This window comes from Panthera uncia (assembly GCF_023721935.1).
Source record: "Panthera uncia isolate 11264 chromosome A3 unlocalized genomic scaffold, Puncia_PCG_1.0 HiC_scaffold_12, whole genome shotgun sequence".
Classification (NCBI taxonomy): Eukaryota; Metazoa; Chordata; class Mammalia; order Carnivora; family Felidae; genus Panthera; species Panthera uncia.
This window is the reverse complement of record NW_026057579.1, coordinates 17,152,430-17,172,511: the sequence shown is the minus strand read 5'-3', so window position 1 is coordinate 17,172,511 and position 20,082 is coordinate 17,152,430. Positions and strand designations below refer to the sequence as shown.

The following is a 20,082-nucleotide window of genomic DNA, read 5'->3' as shown; positions in this document are numbered from 1 at the left end:
TGTGAGTGGGGGAGGAGCAGAGAGATATAGGGACAGAGGATCTGAAGCAGACTCTGTGCTGATAGCAGAGAGCCCAATGTAGGGTTCGAACTCACAAACCAGGAGATCATGATCTGAGCCAAAGTCAAACACTTTGCGCCCCAGATAAGGACTTTTTAACAAAAACGTAATCACATGTTATTCTCATTCCTAAAAAAGTTAACAGAAACTTCTTGATACAATTTAATGTCCAGTTCATGTTAAATTTCCCTCAACAGCCTCAAGAATTTTTTTACATTTCTTTGTTTGATCCAGATCTAAATGCTCTGCACATTATAGTTTGTAGATAGAGCTCTTATGTCTCTTTCGATCTACACTAGTTTCCCTTAGCTACTTTTTGATTGTAGGAATTGGGTTATTTTCCTTGTAGAAGTTTCCACATTTTGGACTTGGCCTATTACATGCTCATGATGTAATTTATGATATTCCTTCATGCTTCATGTTTTCTATAAAATGATATTTATATCTAGAGACTTGGTTAAAGTATGTTTCAATGAGGGGCGGGGGAGTTGGAACTAACATCCTAGTGGAAACCATCTCGATGCTGCTATTATGTGCCAGAGATGTTTCTGGAACTGCCTTGGTGGCCATAGCTTTGAGCAGCCAGTGTGAAAGACTTGTTCCTTAGAGAGGCAGTTTTAATCCTGATGCCATGAAACATTCCCTGTGTTCCTTCTTTCTTATGTTGGCCTGTAAAGAACACTTTTAAAAAATAGTTTATTTATTTATTTTTGAGAGAGAGAGAGAGAGAGAGAGAGAGAGAGAAAGAGAGAGAGCAGGGGAGGGGAAGAGAGAGAGGGAGACAGAACCCCAAGCAGGCTCCATGCTGTCAATGGAGAGCCCAACATGGGGCTCAAACTCATGAACTATGAGGTCATGACCTGAGCTGAAACCAAGGTTCAGACACTTAACCACTGAGCCACCCAGGCACCCTACCATAAAGAAGACTTTAAAAGTTGTTGTATCACGTGGTGTTGGGGAGTGGCCCAACTGGAGGACATGGGAAGCAGTTCCCACATTGGAATGAGTTGGGTTTGAAAACTCCATTTGTTTGTGTCTTTTTGGGAATTAGACTAACAAAAGAGAGAATAAACTTACAGAATAGCACGAATCTAAATTAGGCCAGTTGAGTTAGAATATTTGAGGAAGTCTCTGGTTTATTTTGTGAAAGGTATTCAGGAGATTCAAGTGTGCAACCAGGAATGAGAACCAAGGATTCAGATAATAAGGCTTGTGAGGTCTTCAGTTTGTAGTCTGCTTTAGCAGGCAGGTCCCCACTTGAAGCTTTGAGAGAGAAAAGGAGATTCTTCAGAAGAAAGCAAGCCCAGGTGACAGCAGTAGGAAGTTCCTGGTGTCTCTGGTGACTATCGATTTGAAAGGATTTCAGTGGTATTGATGAATTTCTCCATCAATAAATGATGTTATGAACTTTTCTTAAAAATGGGGAATGGGGCTTTGGTTTGGAAAATCCAGAACTATGAAGGAAAAGATGACTCCAGTGAACAAACAGAAGAATCAAGCTGTCATTTACTGACATGGGAAGGGTGTGGGGTAGGGTTCTATTCTGAACATATTACATTTGAGATGCTTATTATACACTATAGATTAGATGTTGAGTAGGCAGTGGATATATGTCTGAAGTTCAGGGCTAGAGATAGAAATTTTGGAATCCTGAAAATAGAGATAGCATTTAAAGCCTTGGATGGGATGAGATCATCTAGTAAATGAGAGAATGGCTTCCTGGAAGCCACGTGAAGGTTACAAACAGTTTCTCTGAGGCATATCTAGGAGGGTGATTGCTGAGTCATAAAGCACGCTGATAATTTTTTTCACTAGACACTGCCAGCTTGCTCAATGGAATGTATTTACCAGTTTAAATTCCCATCAGCAGTGCATGAGGATTCCCATTTCCCCATATCTTTGCCAATATTTGGGATTTTTCTAATTTTTGCTAAGCTGATGGGTGAGGCACTGGTGTGTTGGTGCTGGCTCATGAGCGCAGACTGAACACACTTCTTCCAAAATCCTTGTTCAATGACCTCCTGCTGGTAGTTTGAAATTGGCAGGGGTGAGAGTATTTGCACATGGAAATTAGCAAACGCTAAAATTAGGACTGCCCCTGCCCTAATCCCCCAGAGCTGGTTTTTAAATATACCAGCATCCCAGTGGCTATAGGTAGCACCATACTTTTTGTTGTGTTTCTATTCTCTCCTCTCTAGAGGGTTTGAGCATCTCTTCTATGCTTGCATGCCATTCTGGCTTTTCCTTCGGCCTATTTCTATCCTTTTCTCATTTTTATATTGGATTTTCTGACTTCTTTTTGTTGACTTGCAAGCGTTCCTTACATATTTTAGATATTAATCCCTAAATGCTTTTGAACACATCATATATCTTCTCCCAGTTTGTCAGCTGCTGTTAACTTTTTCTATAGTAGTCTTCATTGGAGAAAAGCCTTCATTGTGATGTATGGCAAATCTCCCAGCCTTTTGTTTTAAGGTTTGTACTTTTGTAGTCTTGTTTTATGAAGTAAGTCCCTACCCCCATGTTCATAAAGACATTCTCCTACATTTTCCTTCTACCTTTCGAATGTAGGTCTTTAATTCATCTAGAGTTCTCCTTTGTTTTTGTTTTTTGTCTTTTTTTTTTTAATTTTTAAGTTTATTTATTATGTGAGAGACAGCACAAGTTGGGGAGGGGCAGAGAGAGAGGGAGACACAGAATGCAAAGCAGGCTCCAGGATCTGAGCTGGCAGCACAGAGCCTGATGCGGGGCTCGAACTCACAAACCATGAGATCATGATCTGAGCCAAAGTCGGACGCTTAATCGACTGAACCACCCAGGTGCCCCATGGGGTTCATCTTTGTATATGGTAGACATGGAGCATCCAGCTTTATTTCTTCATAAACTAAGCCAGTTTCCCCAACAATATCATCTAAATGACATATATTTTTCTCATTGATTTGTGGTACCACCTTTATATATGTTGAGGTCTCACGGTCTGCTTCTGAGCTCCCTATTCTGTTTTACTGTTCCATTTCTGTTCTAGGACCACACTATTTTTTTTTATCACTATGTGGTAATAATAATATCTGGCAGGGCAAGCTTCCTCTCTTTGCTGTTGCTTTTCCAAACTGACTTAACTATGAAAATTTTTATTTTTCCTCATATGTTTATTGAAGTTCCTTAAACTTTGAGTTGGTATAACATTGCATTTAGAAATTAGATGGATTTTTACAATGTCAAGGCATCCTATCCATGGCATGTCTTCATTATTCAATCTTCTTTAAAAATTTTTTTTAATGTTTTTATTTATTTTTGAGACAGAGACAGAGAGCATGAGCAGGGGAGGGGCAGAGAGAGGGGGAGACACAGAATCTGAAGCGGGCTCCAGGCTCTTGAGCAGTCAGCACAGAGCCCGATGCAGGGCTCTAACTCACAGAGTGTAAGATCATGACCTGAGCTGAAGTTGGACGCTCAACTGACTGAGCCACCCAGGCACCCCTCAATCTTCTTTTATGTCCTTAAATAGAATTTTAAAACTTTCTCCATGAAGTTCTTACAAGTTGTTAGGTTAATTCCTGGATATTATGCTTAAGAGTTTTATTGCTATTGTAAATCTTATTGTCTGTTATATTTCCTGGTTGCTTACTGCTGATATAGAAGAAACTATTTTTAGCAATTTATCTTGTACTTGACAACCTTATTGAACTCACTTATTACTTCCAATAGTTGATTCTGTTAGCTTTTCTCTGATGACGATCCTATCATCTGCAGATATAGATTTTAGGGGCTCTACCCAGTGCTCTGATATTTTGCATTTCACGACTTCTGCTAGTTGGGCTTCAATTTGGCACCCCAATTCTGACAGCGGGGTCTTTCTTATAGTCCTGATGGCCCCTACATCCAGATTCTGAAAACTGAGCCTTGTCTTCTTCTCAGTGAATGATATGATATCCTGCCCAATACCTCAGTCCACATAAGAGCAGTGGCTCAGTCTTCTTTTGCCTATGTCCCCAACCCTTTTACCATGGTTTGGGTCCTGTTAGCTGCTGAGAGACCTTTTTGGTGCTGACTTCTGGTTGTCTGCTTGAATTTCTGAATGGTCCCTGCTATTTGACACAACATTTCTGTGTCTTTTTTTTTTTTAATTTTTTTCAATGTTTTTTATTTATTTTTGGGACAGAGAGAGACAGAGCATGAACGGGGGAGGGGCAGAGAGAGAGGGAGACACAGAATCGGAAACAGGCTCCAGGCTCCGAGCCATCAGCCCAGAGCCTGATGCGGGGCTCGAACTCACGGACCGCGAGATCGTGACCTGGCTGAAGTCGGACGCTCAACCGACTGCGCCACCCAGGCGCCCCACATTTCTGTGTCTTGAATGCCCCAAAGGACACCCTGCATAGGTAATACAAAATAGTGGATCAACACAAGACTTCAGATCAGACAGACTTAGTTTGAATCTTTTCCTGCCCCAGGGTACATCAAGCAAGTTCCACAACCTGATGGAGTCTCTTTCTTCATTTGTGAAGTGAAGGCAAGTAAAATCCCATAGGTAAAGGGCCACACAGTGGTCAGTCAGTAATGCCCCTTCTCCATACTGATCACCAGTGCTGATAACTTCCTGTGACTGTGGTTTATGTTTCATTGTCCAGGAACCTCACTGTGCCTTCAGATACAATTGCATCTTAGTAGGTACAGTTGTACCACATGCCCATGTGCCTTCCCACCCCAGCAGATGGTTTAAGTTCCAAGTCCTGGTCCAACTCTTGTTAACTGGGCAATACGTGGTCATACTTGTATGACCCATGGGGTTTTCTAGGGAGCATGATCCCGATGAGTGCTTACATTCTTGATGATGGCTTATGGAATAAATTCAGTATTTTGGACAAAGGCAACCAGGTGAGTAGGAGACTCTCTCCCTAATTGCGTGGTATCCTGGGAAATTGCCTGTGTACTATTTTGTGTTTGGGTGTAGCAGAAAAGGCCAGCAGCCTGGCTGGTTCTAACAGAGACTTTTATTATAGTTAAAAACAACTCAGCTAGCCACACCCTGTCACCTACTAATAGTGGTATCTCAGAGGGATAATTTAAATCAGCAATAAAAGTGAACTGTATACCTATGGAAACAGGTACACCAATAGCACCTTCTGTTACACACAGATCTTTATGAGTTTTTGTGGCTCACTGACAACAGGACTAATTTATAGTTGGTTAAAGCCAACCAAAGTCGCCTTCCTTCTTCTAACCAGTGAAAGAGGTGGGCAGGATCAGACAAGAAGAGGGTATGATGGCAGCAGGGAGAAGGAGGTGCAACTCCCAAAGGGAGGAGGCAACTGTGTCACATGATCATCCCCGAGAGTCCATGAAGGTGCTGAACCTGCAGAGAAAGAGAAACTGGCAGCTGACCAGGGACTGTGGGATGGTTATGGCATTTAAATATTGCATAAGTTCTATGGGTTTTAGCTGACAGTGTGCTCCACCCAATTCAACAATGTAATATTGACTGCTACAAAACTATTTTGATATCTTGAGCTATGCTAATAGAAGCATGGGACCTAGAAAGAGGTGAGAGTTTCTATTTTCTCTGCACTCAACAGGACACCACGTTCATTTGTGAGCTCTAAAGAAGCTGGGGTATGTCATAAAGACTCCTTTAACATGCTGGTGAGTGGGATCTTGACCCTGTCGTACAAGGAGTAGCCTAAGCGACAGAGAATGCTTGTCCTAGATATCTTGAATCGGAGGCAGACATGATCTAGAAGTCCCCAGAGTAGAAACCCAATAAGGAGGAGATGCAGGGAGGTGATTTAGCTCAAGGTAGGAAGAGCTTGTCAACAAGGCTGGTCTATGATAAAATGACTGCTTTTAAAGAAAGAGTTCCTGGTTACTGGAAGTATTCAACTATGGCCATTTGGTGTAAGGATGTTGCAAGGGAGGCCCAGGCAAGGGAAGGGGGCTTTTTCTAATCTCCAGAATCCGTGATTCCAACAGGAGAAGATGCTCTGGTGTGTCCCCAGCACTTACCTCTGCTCTTGCAAGAGACCCAGATAGACATTCAGTCATTCAATATCTGCTCTTGCCAGGCACTGTGCTTGGCGAACACGGAGGTACAGTGTAGTAATCTGTATATCACAGCCAGAATGAAAAGGCCTCAGAGAGAGTTGTTATGTTGTAACATCAGTGATTCAGTGTTATAAACCTCAGTCATGGGGAAACAATGGACTCATTAAGTTCCTTCATTAAGGAGACTCATTAAGTGCCAAGCAACACCTTTCCTTCTACTGGGTGATGGAGAACCAGGATGTCAGCACTTAACGTCTGTTAGTTGTTACAGTTTCACCACCTCTGGCTCTTGGGGAATGGAGATGGTACCGAGGGAGAAGAAGGTGAGAAATGAGCAAAGCAGCAGGAGAAATAAAGTTCTGGGACGACTACTCACGTCTCCCCTTCTGCCTCCACAGACACCTTTGGGTGTATTCGGCCTGGGTATAGTATCGGCTAGGCTTTTTACAGCAAAACCTGCAAACAGGTAATTGACTGGTGGACCTATTCTGGGCCATGCACAGGGTTAGACACAGGGGAGCACCAAACAGATAAGACGCCATGCCTGCCCCTGTGAACTCGGTGGGGGCGCTCCTAGCCCCGGGGCGGGGGTGGGAGAAGGTAGCTAAGGGCTTTAATGGAGGAGTACAGCGCGCCGAGGGCTGCCGCCCCTACTCACTGCCCTGGGCCCTGCGGGGTTCCCCCGAGAACCTTCCTGCCACTGCGATGGAAATACCACGGCGCTGCCACCTCCACGCAAGCCTAACCCAGGAAGCTCCCAGGCGGTCCCAACCTGGAGGCTCCACCTTCCGTGGGCTGGGGGCCCGCGGGAGCGCAGGCAAGAGGCGCGCGCTGCTCGCCTCCACCCCACCCCCCAGCCCCGGCGCGTGCGCGGGGCTGGGGCCGAGGCCTGCGCGCGGCCCGGGAGCCTGCACTGCGCGCGCGCCGACCCCGCGTGGGGCCCGGCTCGGCGCGCGCGGAGGCGGCAGGCGGGAGGGGCCGGACCAGGTCTGGGAGCGGCGCAGCGGGAGGCTCCGCGGCCGGCCACTGGAGACGGGCGCCGGGCGGAGGAGCGCGCCTCTCGGCCTTGCCTCCGCGTCTCCGCGTTCGCAGCCGGCGGTCCCGAGAGGACCGGAGGAGCAGGTGGGGCGGGAGCGCGCGGGGGCTGCGGGCCGGCTGGGCGGGGGCGCGGGTGCCCGAGGGGCTGTTGACGGCTCGGGGAGGGCCGCGCGGAGGCTCTGGGAGCGCCGCGTCCGGTGGCGCCGGGGTCGCGGGCTCCCGCAGGCCTCCCCGGGGCTGTCGCCGGGGGCGGGGGCGGGGGCGGCGCGGCCCACCTTCGGAGAGGTGGGTTTCTCCTCTCCGCTCCTCGCAGGCTGTGTAACTTTGGGATGAGGAGCGGCGCGGTGCCTGGGTTGCGGGCCCCCTGTCCGCCTCCGCAGCCGCGGCCGCGGCAGCCCGGGCGCCCTGGGAGTGTCACCCGCACGCAGATGTGCTACGTGCGGTGCGCCGCCTTTGGTGTTTTTCCTGCAGCGGGCTTCTTCACATCTCCCGTGCCTCCCCTTGCTAAATAAATTGTTAAGAAACCTTTTGCCGGTGGGAATGCAAAGCTAAACCAAATGGCTTTGCTTCCAGTCTTTGGCTATCCTGAGATTCCTTAATTCGAAATAATAGGAATTGGGAAGGGAAGTTGGGGTGGGGGGTTGGGGGCACTTGCTCTGAGCCCTGCCCTAAACAGAGAGGTGGTTTAGACCTCATCCTTGTAGATTAGATTGATGGGTTTATAATGTCAGCTTTCTTTTAGATGTCAGGTTGTTCATTCATCCCGAGACTAAAGAGGCAGTTTGGATTTAAACTCTGAGACAGTGTTTTGATATATATCAGAGGATGATATTCTCAAGGGATAGTAACTTGCTCTATGTTCCCAGCTAGACTGTGGTTCACATTGTAGCAATTTCATAGTATAAATCGGTGCCTGTGAAATATTTCAATATAGAAACACCCTCCTCCTTAGAAACATCCTGCAAATACTTCATTTTCAGATTGACGTTTGTCATTTATGAACCTTCTGCACAATTTGAAGTAAGTCGTCTAAATGGCAGAAGATCAGGCGATGTGGGACACGGAGCGACTATGGACCGAAAGCAGAGAATTGAAAATGGCAGAAATCTAGCCTTCTACATCTTTATTATGCAAAAGCATCCTGGTTCTATCTTATTTTGCTAACAATATGCATTTTTTAAAAAATGCTTTCATTTGGTAATGGACCACCTGGGCTGTAAGATTAGATCTTGAAATATGAGTATTTTTACTTGTTTGATAGAAGATTTAACAAATGGTATATTATTTGTAGTACTTCAGACATTTCAGATTCACCAGATACAGTTTTCACTAGCAGGGTCTTTTAAAAAAAGTGATATTTATATGGTGTCTTTTTATTGTTCTTAACAACTCCAGTTTTGAAACATGTACTAGTGGCCTTTTTGTTAATCAACTCTTTCTCCCTGTTTAAACCTACAAATATCTGGTTACTTTTAGGCTTACTGTTCCCTGGTTCCTTATGTATAATTAACCGTGCTGCTATTGGCTTGCTTAGTTTTGTTAGCCTTTGTTTATTGTTGATTCTTACTATTTTCGCATCGAATTTGAGCAGCACTGTTTTCCTTCAGTGGTGTTCTACAGAACTTTCTGCAATGAGGGAAGTGTTTCTGCACTGTTTAAGCATGGTGTCTGCTACCCACATGTGGCTTTTGAGTACGTCTGTGGGGCTAGAGCAATGGAGGAACTGAAATTTTAGTTTAATGTAAATAGCCACGTGTGGCTAGTAGCTAGCTACCTGGTTGGACACTGCAACTTTAAATTTTTAGTCCTTCAGGAAGCTTCCACTGACCCTCTTGAACACAGCATTTATTACAACTGTACAGTAATTTCAGCTTTCTTATAGAAATATACTAGACTCTAACCTATGTGGGGACGAGGGCATACCTATTTTCTTTCTCTTTGTATGCCCAGCCTAGGACTTAGAAACACTCAGTAAATGCTTGTTGAGTGACTAATGAACTTCTGGAGGGCAGGTGTCTTTTATATTCTTTCTAGGGCTGAGAGGCAACTAAGTATCGACTATTATAAATACCTGTTTAGTGATTGAATAGATTTATATATGTAACAAATAAATGGATAGCTGGAGATACTACATTAAATTTTTTTGGTTATTATCTTTTATTGAAGCATAATTAACATACAGTGTTATATTAGTTTCAGGTGTACAATATAATGACTCATCAATCTATATATTACTCAGTGCTCATCATGATAAGAATACTCTTAATATTCTTTATCATTTTCACTCACCACCTACCCACCTCCCTTCTAGCAGCCACTGGTTTGTTCTCTGTATTTAAGAGTCTGTTTTTTCTTTGTTCCTTTGTTTTGTTTTGTAAATTCCACATGAGTGAAATCATATGGTATTTGTCTTTCTCTGTCTGACGTATTTCACTTAGCATTATAACCTCTAGGCCCATCCATATTGTTGCAAATGACAAGTTCTCATTCTTTTTTGTGGGCGAGTAATATTCCACCCCCAGTCTTCTTTATTCATTCATCGATGAATGGATGCTTGGGTTGTTTCCATACCTTCACTATTGTATACAGTGCTGCAGTAAATGTAGGGTGCATACATCTTTTGAATTAGTGTTTTTGTTTTCTTTGAGTAAAAACCTAGTAATGGACTCACTGGATCACTTAGTAATTCTATTTTTAATTTTTAATTAATTAATTTTTAAAATGTTTATTTTTGAGAGAGAGCGCTCAAGTAGGGGAAGGGCAGAGAGAGGGGGGGGAAAGGATCTGAAGCAGGCTCTGTGCTGACAGCAGCAAACCTGATGTGGGGTTCAAACTCACGAACTGTGACATCGTGACCTGAGCCGAAGTCAGACCCTCAACTGACTGAGCCACCCAGGCACCCTCTATTTTTTACTTTTTTTTTTTTAATTAAAAAATTTTTTTAAATGTTTATTTTTGAGAGAGAGACAGAGACAGAGTGCAAGCAGGGGAGAGCAGAGAGAGAAGGAGACAGAATCCGAAGCAGGCTCCAAGCTCTGAGCTGTCAGCACAGAGCCCAATGCGGGGCTTAAACTCATGAACCATGAGATTATGACCTGAGCCGAAGCCGGATGCTTAGCCACCCAGGCACCCCTATTTTTAATTTTTAAAGGAACCTTGGAGATATGATTTAAATGCTTATTTTGGTTATGGTAATTTTTTGGGAATCTAATGGAAATAAAGGCTCCTGGCAAAATACAGTATTTAAATGAATGAAAGGGCCTCGTGATTCTAACTCATGTGGACACAGCTTAGATCTCCTGTTAGTTGAGTAGCTCAAAGATGTTGCCCTTGAACCATATTCCAGATAAAGCTGAGGGAGTCTCTTGACCATAATGAGGTTCCTTAGTGAGGTCTACTAGCCTTGAACCGCTTTGAAAAAGTTAGTGGCCATCTCTTCTCACCACCATTCTGTGTTAGGGAATAGACCAGGAATCCTTGAAAAATCACAAGATATTTGAGCCATGTTACCAGTTGCATTTTCTCAGAGCTGTTTTTGGGGTGATGGTGTAGGATGGGATTCCTATATAAATCAGAGTTTGGGGAATTTGATTCTAGTTTGACCAAGTTTGAGCGAGATCCCAGGTGTCTTAGATCTTCAGACCCAAAGATTGCTTTTCAGAAGGATTCTAAAACTTTGCCATGTTTTTAGAGGTGTGCAGTTTTCTTAAGTGGGACTAGAGATAGACTGTTGAGTTTTTCGTGAAGGAAAGGAAATGGGACTAAGGAAAAATGCAATGAAGACACAAAATACAAAGAATGTTCAGTACATTGGTTAGGTAATATTGTAGCTTCTCTGGGCTTGAAGTATCTAGTATATGAAATGACAGTGTTTATTCCACCTTGTTGAGTGAATCATCTTTCCACACTGCATCTAAATGAAATATGTGTAAGACACTAATCTAGCTCCTGTGATAGTTGCGCAAGATAGAGTTCTGTGAGGATCTCAGCAGTCTACAAGGAAATGAAAGGTGCTCTGAGGATCACTTTCAAAAATTTTTTTTTGGATGGGAAGCTCTACCCTATAAAAGGGAGGTTTTTATTTTTATTTTTTATTTTTATTTTATTTTATTTTAATATGAAATTTATTGTCAAATTGGTTTCCATACAACACCCGGTGCTCATCCCAGCAGGTGCCCTCCTCAATGCCCATCACCCACCCTCCCCTCCCTCCCCTCCCTCCCCTCCTTCCCCGCCTTCCCCTCCCCCATCAACCCTCAGTTTATTCTCAGTTTTTAAGAGTCTCTTATGGTTTGGCTCCCTCCCTCTGACTTTTTTCCCCCTTCCCCTCCCCCATGGTCTTCTGTAAGTTTCTTGGGATCCACATAAGAGTGCAAACATATGGTATCTGTTTTTCTCTGTATGACTTATTTCACTTAGCATAACACTCTCCAGTTCATCCATGTTGCTACAAAAGGCTGTATTCCATTCTTTCTCATTGCCAAGTGGTATTCCATTGTATATATAAACCACAATTTCTTTATCCATTCATCAGTTGATGGACATTTAGGTTCTTTCCATAATTTGGCTATTGTTGAGAGTGCTGCTATAAACATTGGGGTACAAGTGCCCCTATGCATCAGTAGTCCTGTATCCCTTGGGTAAATTCCTAGCAGTGCTACTGCTGGGTCATAGGGTAGGTCTATTTTTAATTTTTTGAGGAACCTCCACACTGTTTTCCAGAGCAGCTGCACCAGTTTGCATTCCCACCAGCAGTGCAAGAGGGTTCCCGTTTCTCCACATCCTCGCCAGCATCTATAGTCTCCTGATTTGTTCATTGTAGCCACTCTGACTGGCGTGAGGTGATCTCTCAGTGTGGTTTTGATTTGTATTTCTAAAAGAGAGGTTTTTAAAGGTGGGTTCCTCTTAACCAACTCAGAAGGATAGCCACTCAATCACTTGGCTGAAGAATTAGGAGTATAAAAACATGAGTGAGTTCTAAAGTGTGGTTGTAGTCAGATGAATCTTCCTAAAACATGGTTTGAATCAGAACTCTCTCCTTTTAAGAAATCAGGAGTTTCCCAGTGCTTATGGAATTAAGTGGTTTGGTCTTTGATCAGGTGTATGCAATACTCCCAAGTAGAGTCCTAAAAAAACATTACAGCCTTACCTCAAACAATGTACCTAGATGTGCCCGAGTTCCAGCCTACTTCCTTTAACATGCTCTTCTTTTAAATTTCTGCTGACTGATCTTTCAAGACCCATCTTGGGGATGCTTTCTTCATGCACTGTTTCTGATTGTCAGGAGTGCCCAATGTAGATGTTCCTTGTACTTATGTCACAGAACATACCCCATTCTATTTCATCATCTATAGTTACTAGTGCTATTTTATTCACCCTAGTAGATGGTAAGCTAGCTAATAAGCCTGGACTATCTTACTCACTTTCGTATTTTCCAAAACATCCAGAATAGTGTGGTGCCTTGTATGTGGTGGTTCCTTAATAGTTATTAAGCCTTGTTTATGTCCCTTGATTTCAAAGGAAGCTTCATACTCTGCATAGAATATTTTGCTCAGATTTACTGCCAAAAGTAGCAGCCAACAAGTAGAAATCCTGTTACTTTCATCACTAAGAAGCTATGGCATTGAAGGAGGACTGTCTTTGGGGATGTGTGTTACTTTTTGGAATTGAAGTGTTTGAGGAAGATCACCTTGCTGTGTGGCACCAATTCCTTGTTATTTCCCCATTATTGTGGTAGGGTTACTATCATAATCATTCAATGTATTGGGTGGCAACTAACTTTAGCATCTAAGAAAACTTGAATACCTTTAACATAGTAACAGTGTATTAGGTTATTTAATAAAGAATATCCATGTCCACATAAGCATGTACCTTATGACAAAAAAAAAAGTCACCTTACTCGTTACTAGTTCCTGACAGTCTTCAGAAAACATGAATCATTGGAAAGGAACCAGTTAGCTCAGAGAGGTGACTGTTTCTTTGGATCAGGGTGGTGATGGTGGAGTAAAGATGGCTAAGTTAGATATAGGATTGGTTAAGTATAGAACACACACTGAGTAATTTCTAGCATGGTGTTATCTGCTAGGGTAAGCTGCCAGTTAATTATCTTTATTCTTTCTACTGAAATGGCCTAGCATCATTTTTATTTAGTTTTGTAATATGGTCTTTGCTTATATTTAACACTGATATAGAGATTTATAATATTTCAGACTTTACAGACTTGATGCAAAAGAAACTGGATGCTTTTTACCTTTATATATAGTTCAGTTGTACCAACATTTGCTCTGCTATGCCATTTCTGTTTGAGCTAGGGTGCAGCAGTCCACTGCAGGGCAAACATCCTAAGCTCTCACATGTTTTCTGGGAAAAAGAGGCGATATCAGTGATGTGGTTTAAAAGGCATGGCCTTCCATTTTCTGCACGGATGGACTAAATGGATGTTGTATGTTGGGGAGAAGTAAACAATGCCAGGAGCTCTTAGACCCATATTTGTACAAGTGATGTGATTGATTTCCAGTGAAGCTTTCTAGGATGTCAGAAAAGAACGAGAACACTCTAAACTAGATTATTTTCATGTGATGAGCACACGGCATGAACTGTTAGAAGACAGGTAATGTAACCTGTGTCAGATCCTATGATAGAGGTACATCTACAAGGGATATTATATCCCTTTATTACTCTAAGTAAAGAGAATATCACCCACTTGGATTAACTCAGCATTTAAAAACCTTTTCACCTAGGGATGCCTGGGTGGCTCAGTCAGTTGAGTGTTTGACTTAAAAAAATTTTTTTTAATGTTTATTTATTTTTGAGAGAGAGAGAGAGAGACAGAGCATGAGCAGGAGAGGGGCAGAGAGAGAGGGAGACCCAGAATCCAAAGCAGGCTCCAGCTCTGAGGTGGTCAACACAGAGCCTGATGTGGGACTCGAACCCACCCATGGACCACAGGATCATGACCTGAGCTGAAGCTGGACACTTAACCGACTGAGCCACCCAGGTGCCCCAAGGTTATGACTCCTGATTTCGACTCAGGTCGTAATCCCAGGGTCATGGGATTGAGCCCTTCATTGGGCTCTGTGCCAAGTATGGAGCCTGCTTGGGATTCTCTCTCTCTCCCTCTCTCTCTCCCTCCCTCCCTCTGCCCCTCCCCCACTTGCTCATGCGCACACTCATTCTCTCTAAAATAAAAAAAATTAAAAAGCAAAAACAATATTTATAAAAAAGGTTTTCATGTGTTTTGGGGAAATACTTAGCTTTTTTTTTTTTTTTTAAACATTTATTGATTTTTGAGAGAGAGACCGAGCATGAACGGGGGAGGGTCAGAGAGAGGGAGACACAGAATCCGAAACAGTCTCCAGGCTCTGACCTATCAGCACAGAGCCCGACGCAGGGCTCGAACTCACAGACCGCGAGATCATGACCTGAGCCGAAGTTGGACACGTAACCGACTGAGCCACCCAGGCGCCCCAGTACTTAGCTTTTTATTTCTCCTGAGCTTTGTCTAAAAAGATTGCATGTCTGTAAGAGACAGTGTGAAACAACATATATTCTTTAATAGCAGTTTGCTAAAAGGAAGTTTTTCCCCCTTCCTCTCTCAAAAAGATTCTTGAAGGTTGAAGTTAAAAAATGTCAGTAGATTGGGGTTCCTGGCTGGCTCAGTCGGAGGAGAATGCAACTCTTGATCTCCAGGTTGTAAGTTCAAGTCCCATGTAGGGTGTAGAGATTACTAAAATCTTTAAAAAAAGGTCAGTAGGTTATATATTAAAAGAAAATAGTCTTTTTGTGATTCAAGGCAATCATTCTAAGTTGCATACAAATACAATAGATATGCTTTTTTCTCTCATTAAAGGTGGCTTTCTAGAAGATGACCATAGAGGACCTTCCAGATTTTCCAGTAGAAGGAAATTCTTTGATTGGAAGATACCCATTTTTATTTCCAGGTTCTGATACACCAGTTGTCTTTTCCATTTCTGCAGCACCAATGCCTTCGGACTGTGGTATGTTAAGTAGCCATATGTATTTTCCGTAGACTGGAGACTTGACTTCTATCTTATGCCCTTTTTGCATTCATAATTCTTCCTAAAGCCATTTGCTGTGGTTTTCATAAGATTGCTAGTTTTCCTTTTTCAAAAATACAATTGCCTTTTTCTGCCTCTTAAGCTAAATGCTTTATTTCTGCTGTCTGCATTTTTATTATGTAAAAATATTCATTTTAAGCACCATGATGGATTTAGAGGATCTTATTTTTAGAATGCAGTGGTGCTTAGACATCTAGCATTCTTTTGCTATTGATGTATTTATTTTGGTTAAATATACTGACTTGCTTAAAAAGCCATGTATTAAGACAAAAGAAAATACTGTGAGCTAGCCATCTCTAAGGGCCCTGTTGTCTCTGAAATGCTAGGATCTAATTTACCAAATAATCACTGCTGAAATGATCCAAATTTGGGTGACAGTGTAATAAGTTATGTGTTTCAGTACATAAGCAAGCCGAGTTTGGACTGTCCCAGGTGTCTTCCATTGTAATTATAAGGTATACACAAAGACAGTAAAACTTAAAAAAAAAAAAAAAAAAAAAAAAAAAGCCATATGCCTAGGCAGGGAGAGTGAGACCTTTCCCTGGAATGTGGAACGGGTTGGCTCATATTTAAATCAGCTCACTTAAATATCCTTTGTAAAATGTAAATTTATAACTATTCTAGTTTTTACTTATTTAGGCTTATTTCCCTAGACCTGTATTTTATCAGATACTGATAAAGGAATAAAAGAAAACAAGGAGATAAATTTGATAGATTTGTTACATTTCTAATTTAGTTAGGATTTTTCAAGTGAAGTATTGGGTCATCATTTCAAATCGTCTTTGGAGGTAAAGATCATGCAGGTTTTATTTTTTATTTTTTTTTGTTTAGAAATGCAATTTTGAAGTATTAGTAGGTATAAAATTATTAGATTGGGAATTTATCTAACTTAGTAATATCGATTTTAATAACTGCTCATCTCCAAGTTCAGATTTTGCCTTGTAATCACCAAAAATATTGCATAAAACCTGAACCTATATCCTGGGAGGTATGTGCAGCTTTTACAAAACATGGACTGGGCTTATCTTCAGGTATAACAAAATCAGTTATGCAGGAAAAACCTTAACTAAAGCACTTTTGTACCTTGCTTATGGCGCTTACTTCATTCTATCCCAAATCATAATTGTGTGATCTCTTTACCCAGACCATAGCTCTTTGGGATGGGGTAGCAGTCAAGCTTTGTTTTGGTTTGTCTTAGGGCTAATATAGCCATTTGTTGCTCAGTTAGTGTTTGTTGAATAAATACACTGAATGTAAGGTGATAATGGATATTGACCCGTATGTATAACTGAAATTAAATATTGCTTATATGCTTAGAATTATACATTCTTAGAATCTGGATGGACCTGTAGGTCAGCTTTTCCCTACTCACTTCTTAGGATAGAAATTCTGTTTTCAAGATCTCTAATGAATAACCACTCAGTCACTTGGATATCTTCAAGAGTGGGAAACTAATGAAATAGTCCATTTCATGGTTAAAAAGTTTTAGGTGTGATAAAATTGTTTTTGTATTTACACTCAAAATATGTCTCCTGGAAACTTTGGCCAACTGATACTGGTTTTTGCTATGTGGAACACACTTCTTTATATGATAGCCTTCAAATATTTAGAGATAATTTGAATGTTTTTACCTAGCTTGTACTTCCGTAGGCTACACGTTTCTGGTTCCTTCATCATTCCCTCAGTGGCAGGATTTCTGGACCCTTTTCATTCTAATTGTTCCCTTCTTAGTATACTGTTATCAGTGTCCCCTTTAAAAGTGGCACCCTGAATTGTATTTATTAAGTATTTATTGAGGGCCTGTTATGCGCTAGGTACTGTCCTAGATGCTGAGGATAGCACAGTGACCAAGACAGACATTCTAGTGGGAAAAGATAGTAAACAAATTAATAAACAAAATATAAATATCCCAGTCAATTTTGTGGAGGAAAAAACCAGGGTGCTGTGATAGAGGATTAGTGGAGCATCTATTATAGATGGGGTAGTCATCTGGAGTCAGAGGAAGCTGGTCACAAGAAGATCTTGGAGAGAAGTGTTACAGGCCAAAGAATAGGAAGTTAAAGGCACAGAGTTGGGGGAAAAGCCTTTGGTATATCCTAAGAATTAATGGAAGGCTATCGTGGCTAGGAAGCAAAGTGATTGAGGGGCAGAATGACAGGAGAGGAAGTTGGAGAGGAAGGCAAATCTTGCAGGATTGTTTAGGCCTTGGCAAGGAATTTGTATTTTATACTAAGTGTAATGAAAGCGAGCCATTGAATGTGAGGCTGAGAATGAGATTAAAACAAGAAACAAAGAAAGACCAACCTGCACAAACCAGAGCTTAGATGTATAGTTCAGTGTTGATTCTCAAGGTGGTTACTCTGTGAGACAATATAAAGACTTTTGAATCTTTTGCTTTGAATACCTTCAGAGCCAGTTTACACAGAGCACATATCACGTGTGTCATAAACTGCACAATGCACTGTTATTACTTTTGTTTAAACAGTGAATTGCCTCTTAAATGGACTTAAGTAATAATAACAAATCTTATTTGCCCATGTAGTTACCATTTTTTCCAGTGTTCTTTATTGTGCAGATCTAGATTTCCAGTCAATACCATTTTCCTTCTGCCTGAAGGGCTTCCTTTAACATTTCATGTAGTACAAGTCTGCTGGTGAGGAATGCTTGCAGCTTTTATATGTCTAAGGACATATTTATATTACCATCTCTTTTGAAAAATGTTTGCTGAGTATACAGTTCTAGGTTGATAGTTTTTTTTCTTTTGGTGCTTAAAGATGTTGGTCCATTGTCATTTTACTTGCATTGTTTCTGATAGGAAATCTGCTTTCATTTTTGTTTCTCTGAATGTAATGCGTCTTTTCCCCCACCCTGGTTGCTTTTAAGATGTTCTTATCATTGATTTTGAGTAATTTTTCCGTTATGTGTCTTGGTGTAATTTTTTTTTTTTTTAATGTTCTTGTGCTTGGGGTCTGTTGAGCTTCTTAGACCCGTTGGTTTCACTTTTCATCAAGTTTAGGTAATCATTTCTTCAAATATTTTTCCTGCCTCTGAACCCTTTCAGACACTCCAGTTACATGAATATTAGACTACTTGAAGTTGTCCCACAGCTCACTGGTGTTTTTTTCATGTTTTAAAAATTCTGTGTCATTTTAGATAGTTTCTGTTGCTATGTCTTCAAGTTCATTAATCTTTTCTTCTGCAGTGTCTGATCAGCTGATGATCTTACCCAGTGTAGTTTTCATCTCAGATGTTGCTTTCATCCCTAAAGTTTGATTTATGTCTTTTTCATATCATCCATGTCTGTACTTAACTTTTTGAACATTTGGAATACAGTTATAATGACTGGTTTAATATTCTTTTCTGTTAATTATAATTTAAAAAAAATTTTTTTTTAATGTTTATTTATTTTTGAGACAGAGAGAGACAGAGCATGAATGGGGGAGGGTCAGAGAGAGGGAGACACAGAATCTGAAACAGGCTCCAGGCTCTGAGCCGTCAGCACAGAGCCCGACGCGGGGCTCGAACTCACGGACCGCGAGATCATGACCTGAGCCGAAGTCAGACGCTCAACCGACTGAGCCACCCAGGCGCCCCAATTATAATTTTTTTTAATGTTTATTTTAGAGAGAGAGAGAGAGCATGTGAGAGTGGGGGAGGGGCAGAGAGAGAGGAAGACAGAGGATCTGAAGTGGGCTCTGTGTTGACAGCAATCGACCTGATGCGGAGCTCGAACTTACTAACCATGAGATTGTGACCTGAGCTAAAGTTGGATGCCTAACTGACTGAGCCACCCAGGTGCCCCACTGTTAATTTTTTTTTCCCCCACTGTTAATTTTAATTTTTGTGCCAACTCTAGGTCTGTTTTTTTAAATTTATTTATTTTTTACTTTTTTTATTAAAAAAATTTTTTTTAACGTTTATTTATTTTGAAGGAGAGAGAGACAGAGCATGAGTCGGTGAGGGGCAGAGAAAGAGAGGGAGACACAGAATCTGAAGCAGGCTCTAGGCTCTGAGCTGTCAGCACAGTGCCAGACACGGGGCTCAAACTCACGAGCTGTGAGATCATGACCTGAGCTGAAGTCGGATGCTTAACTGACTGAGCCACCCAGGTGCCCCTAAAAATTTTTTTTAAGGTTTATTTATTTTTGAGAGAGAGAGAGAGAGAGACAGTGCAAGCAGGGGAGGGGCAGAGAGAGAGGGAGACACAGAATCCAAAGCAGACTCCAGGCTCTGAGCTGTCAGCACAGAGCCTGATGCAGGACTCGAACTCATGAACTGTGAGATCATGACCTGAACCAAAGTCAGACACTTAACTGACTGAGCCACCCAGGTGCCCCCTCTAGGTCTTTTTCAGTTGGTTATCCCTGATTATGGGTCCTGTTTTCTCCTTTATTTGCATGCCCAGCAATCTTTGATTGAATGACAGTCATTGTGAATTTACCTGTTCAGTGATGTGTTTTTTCTATTCCTATAAATATTCTTGAAGTTTGTTCTGGGATGCAGTTAAGTTACTTGGAAATAGTTTGGCCATTTCAGGTCTGGTTTTTTACTTGTTAGGTACTTCTGGAGCAGTGCTAATCTCAGGCTAATTATTTCTCACTATTCAGTACTCTACCCAGTGCCCTGTGAATTTTTTCCCTAGTCTTTTTGGTAGAAATAGGCACTATTTTAGGCCTTTTATAAGCACTGGGCTCTGATCCTTTTAATCCTTTAGATGGTTCTTTCTCTTACTTTGGGTTTTACTTGTAAATGTATGTTAAGTACTCAAGAGGACCCTCCATAAGTCTTTGGGGTTCTCTCTCCTCTGATACTCTTCCCTGTGAGCTCTAGCTTCCTTGATTTCCTTGGGTTCTCAGTGCTGTCT

At 41.8% G+C, this 20,082-nt stretch overlaps 1 protein-coding gene across 4 annotated transcripts in view; it reads left to right on the top strand.

Annotated features, from left to right (window-relative positions):
- CLIP4 (CAP-Gly domain containing linker protein family member 4) overlaps positions 1 to 20,082 on the top strand; it is an 86,894-nt gene that overhangs the window by 8,678 nt on the left and 58,134 nt on the right. For 3 of the 4 annotated variants that reach the window (XR_007462346.1, XM_049651905.1, XM_049651904.1), the window contains exon 2: positions 14,990 to 15,137. Coding sequence is in view for 3 of the 4 variants with exons in the window: in XM_049651905.1 (XP_049507862.1) it covers positions 15,005 to 15,137 (133 nt within the window). In the remaining variant the exon portion in view is untranslated. Of the gene's footprint in view, positions 1 to 7,036; positions 7,225 to 14,989; positions 15,138 to 20,082 lie in introns of those variants that run through there. The other variant, XM_049651906.1, reaches the window with a different exon arrangement.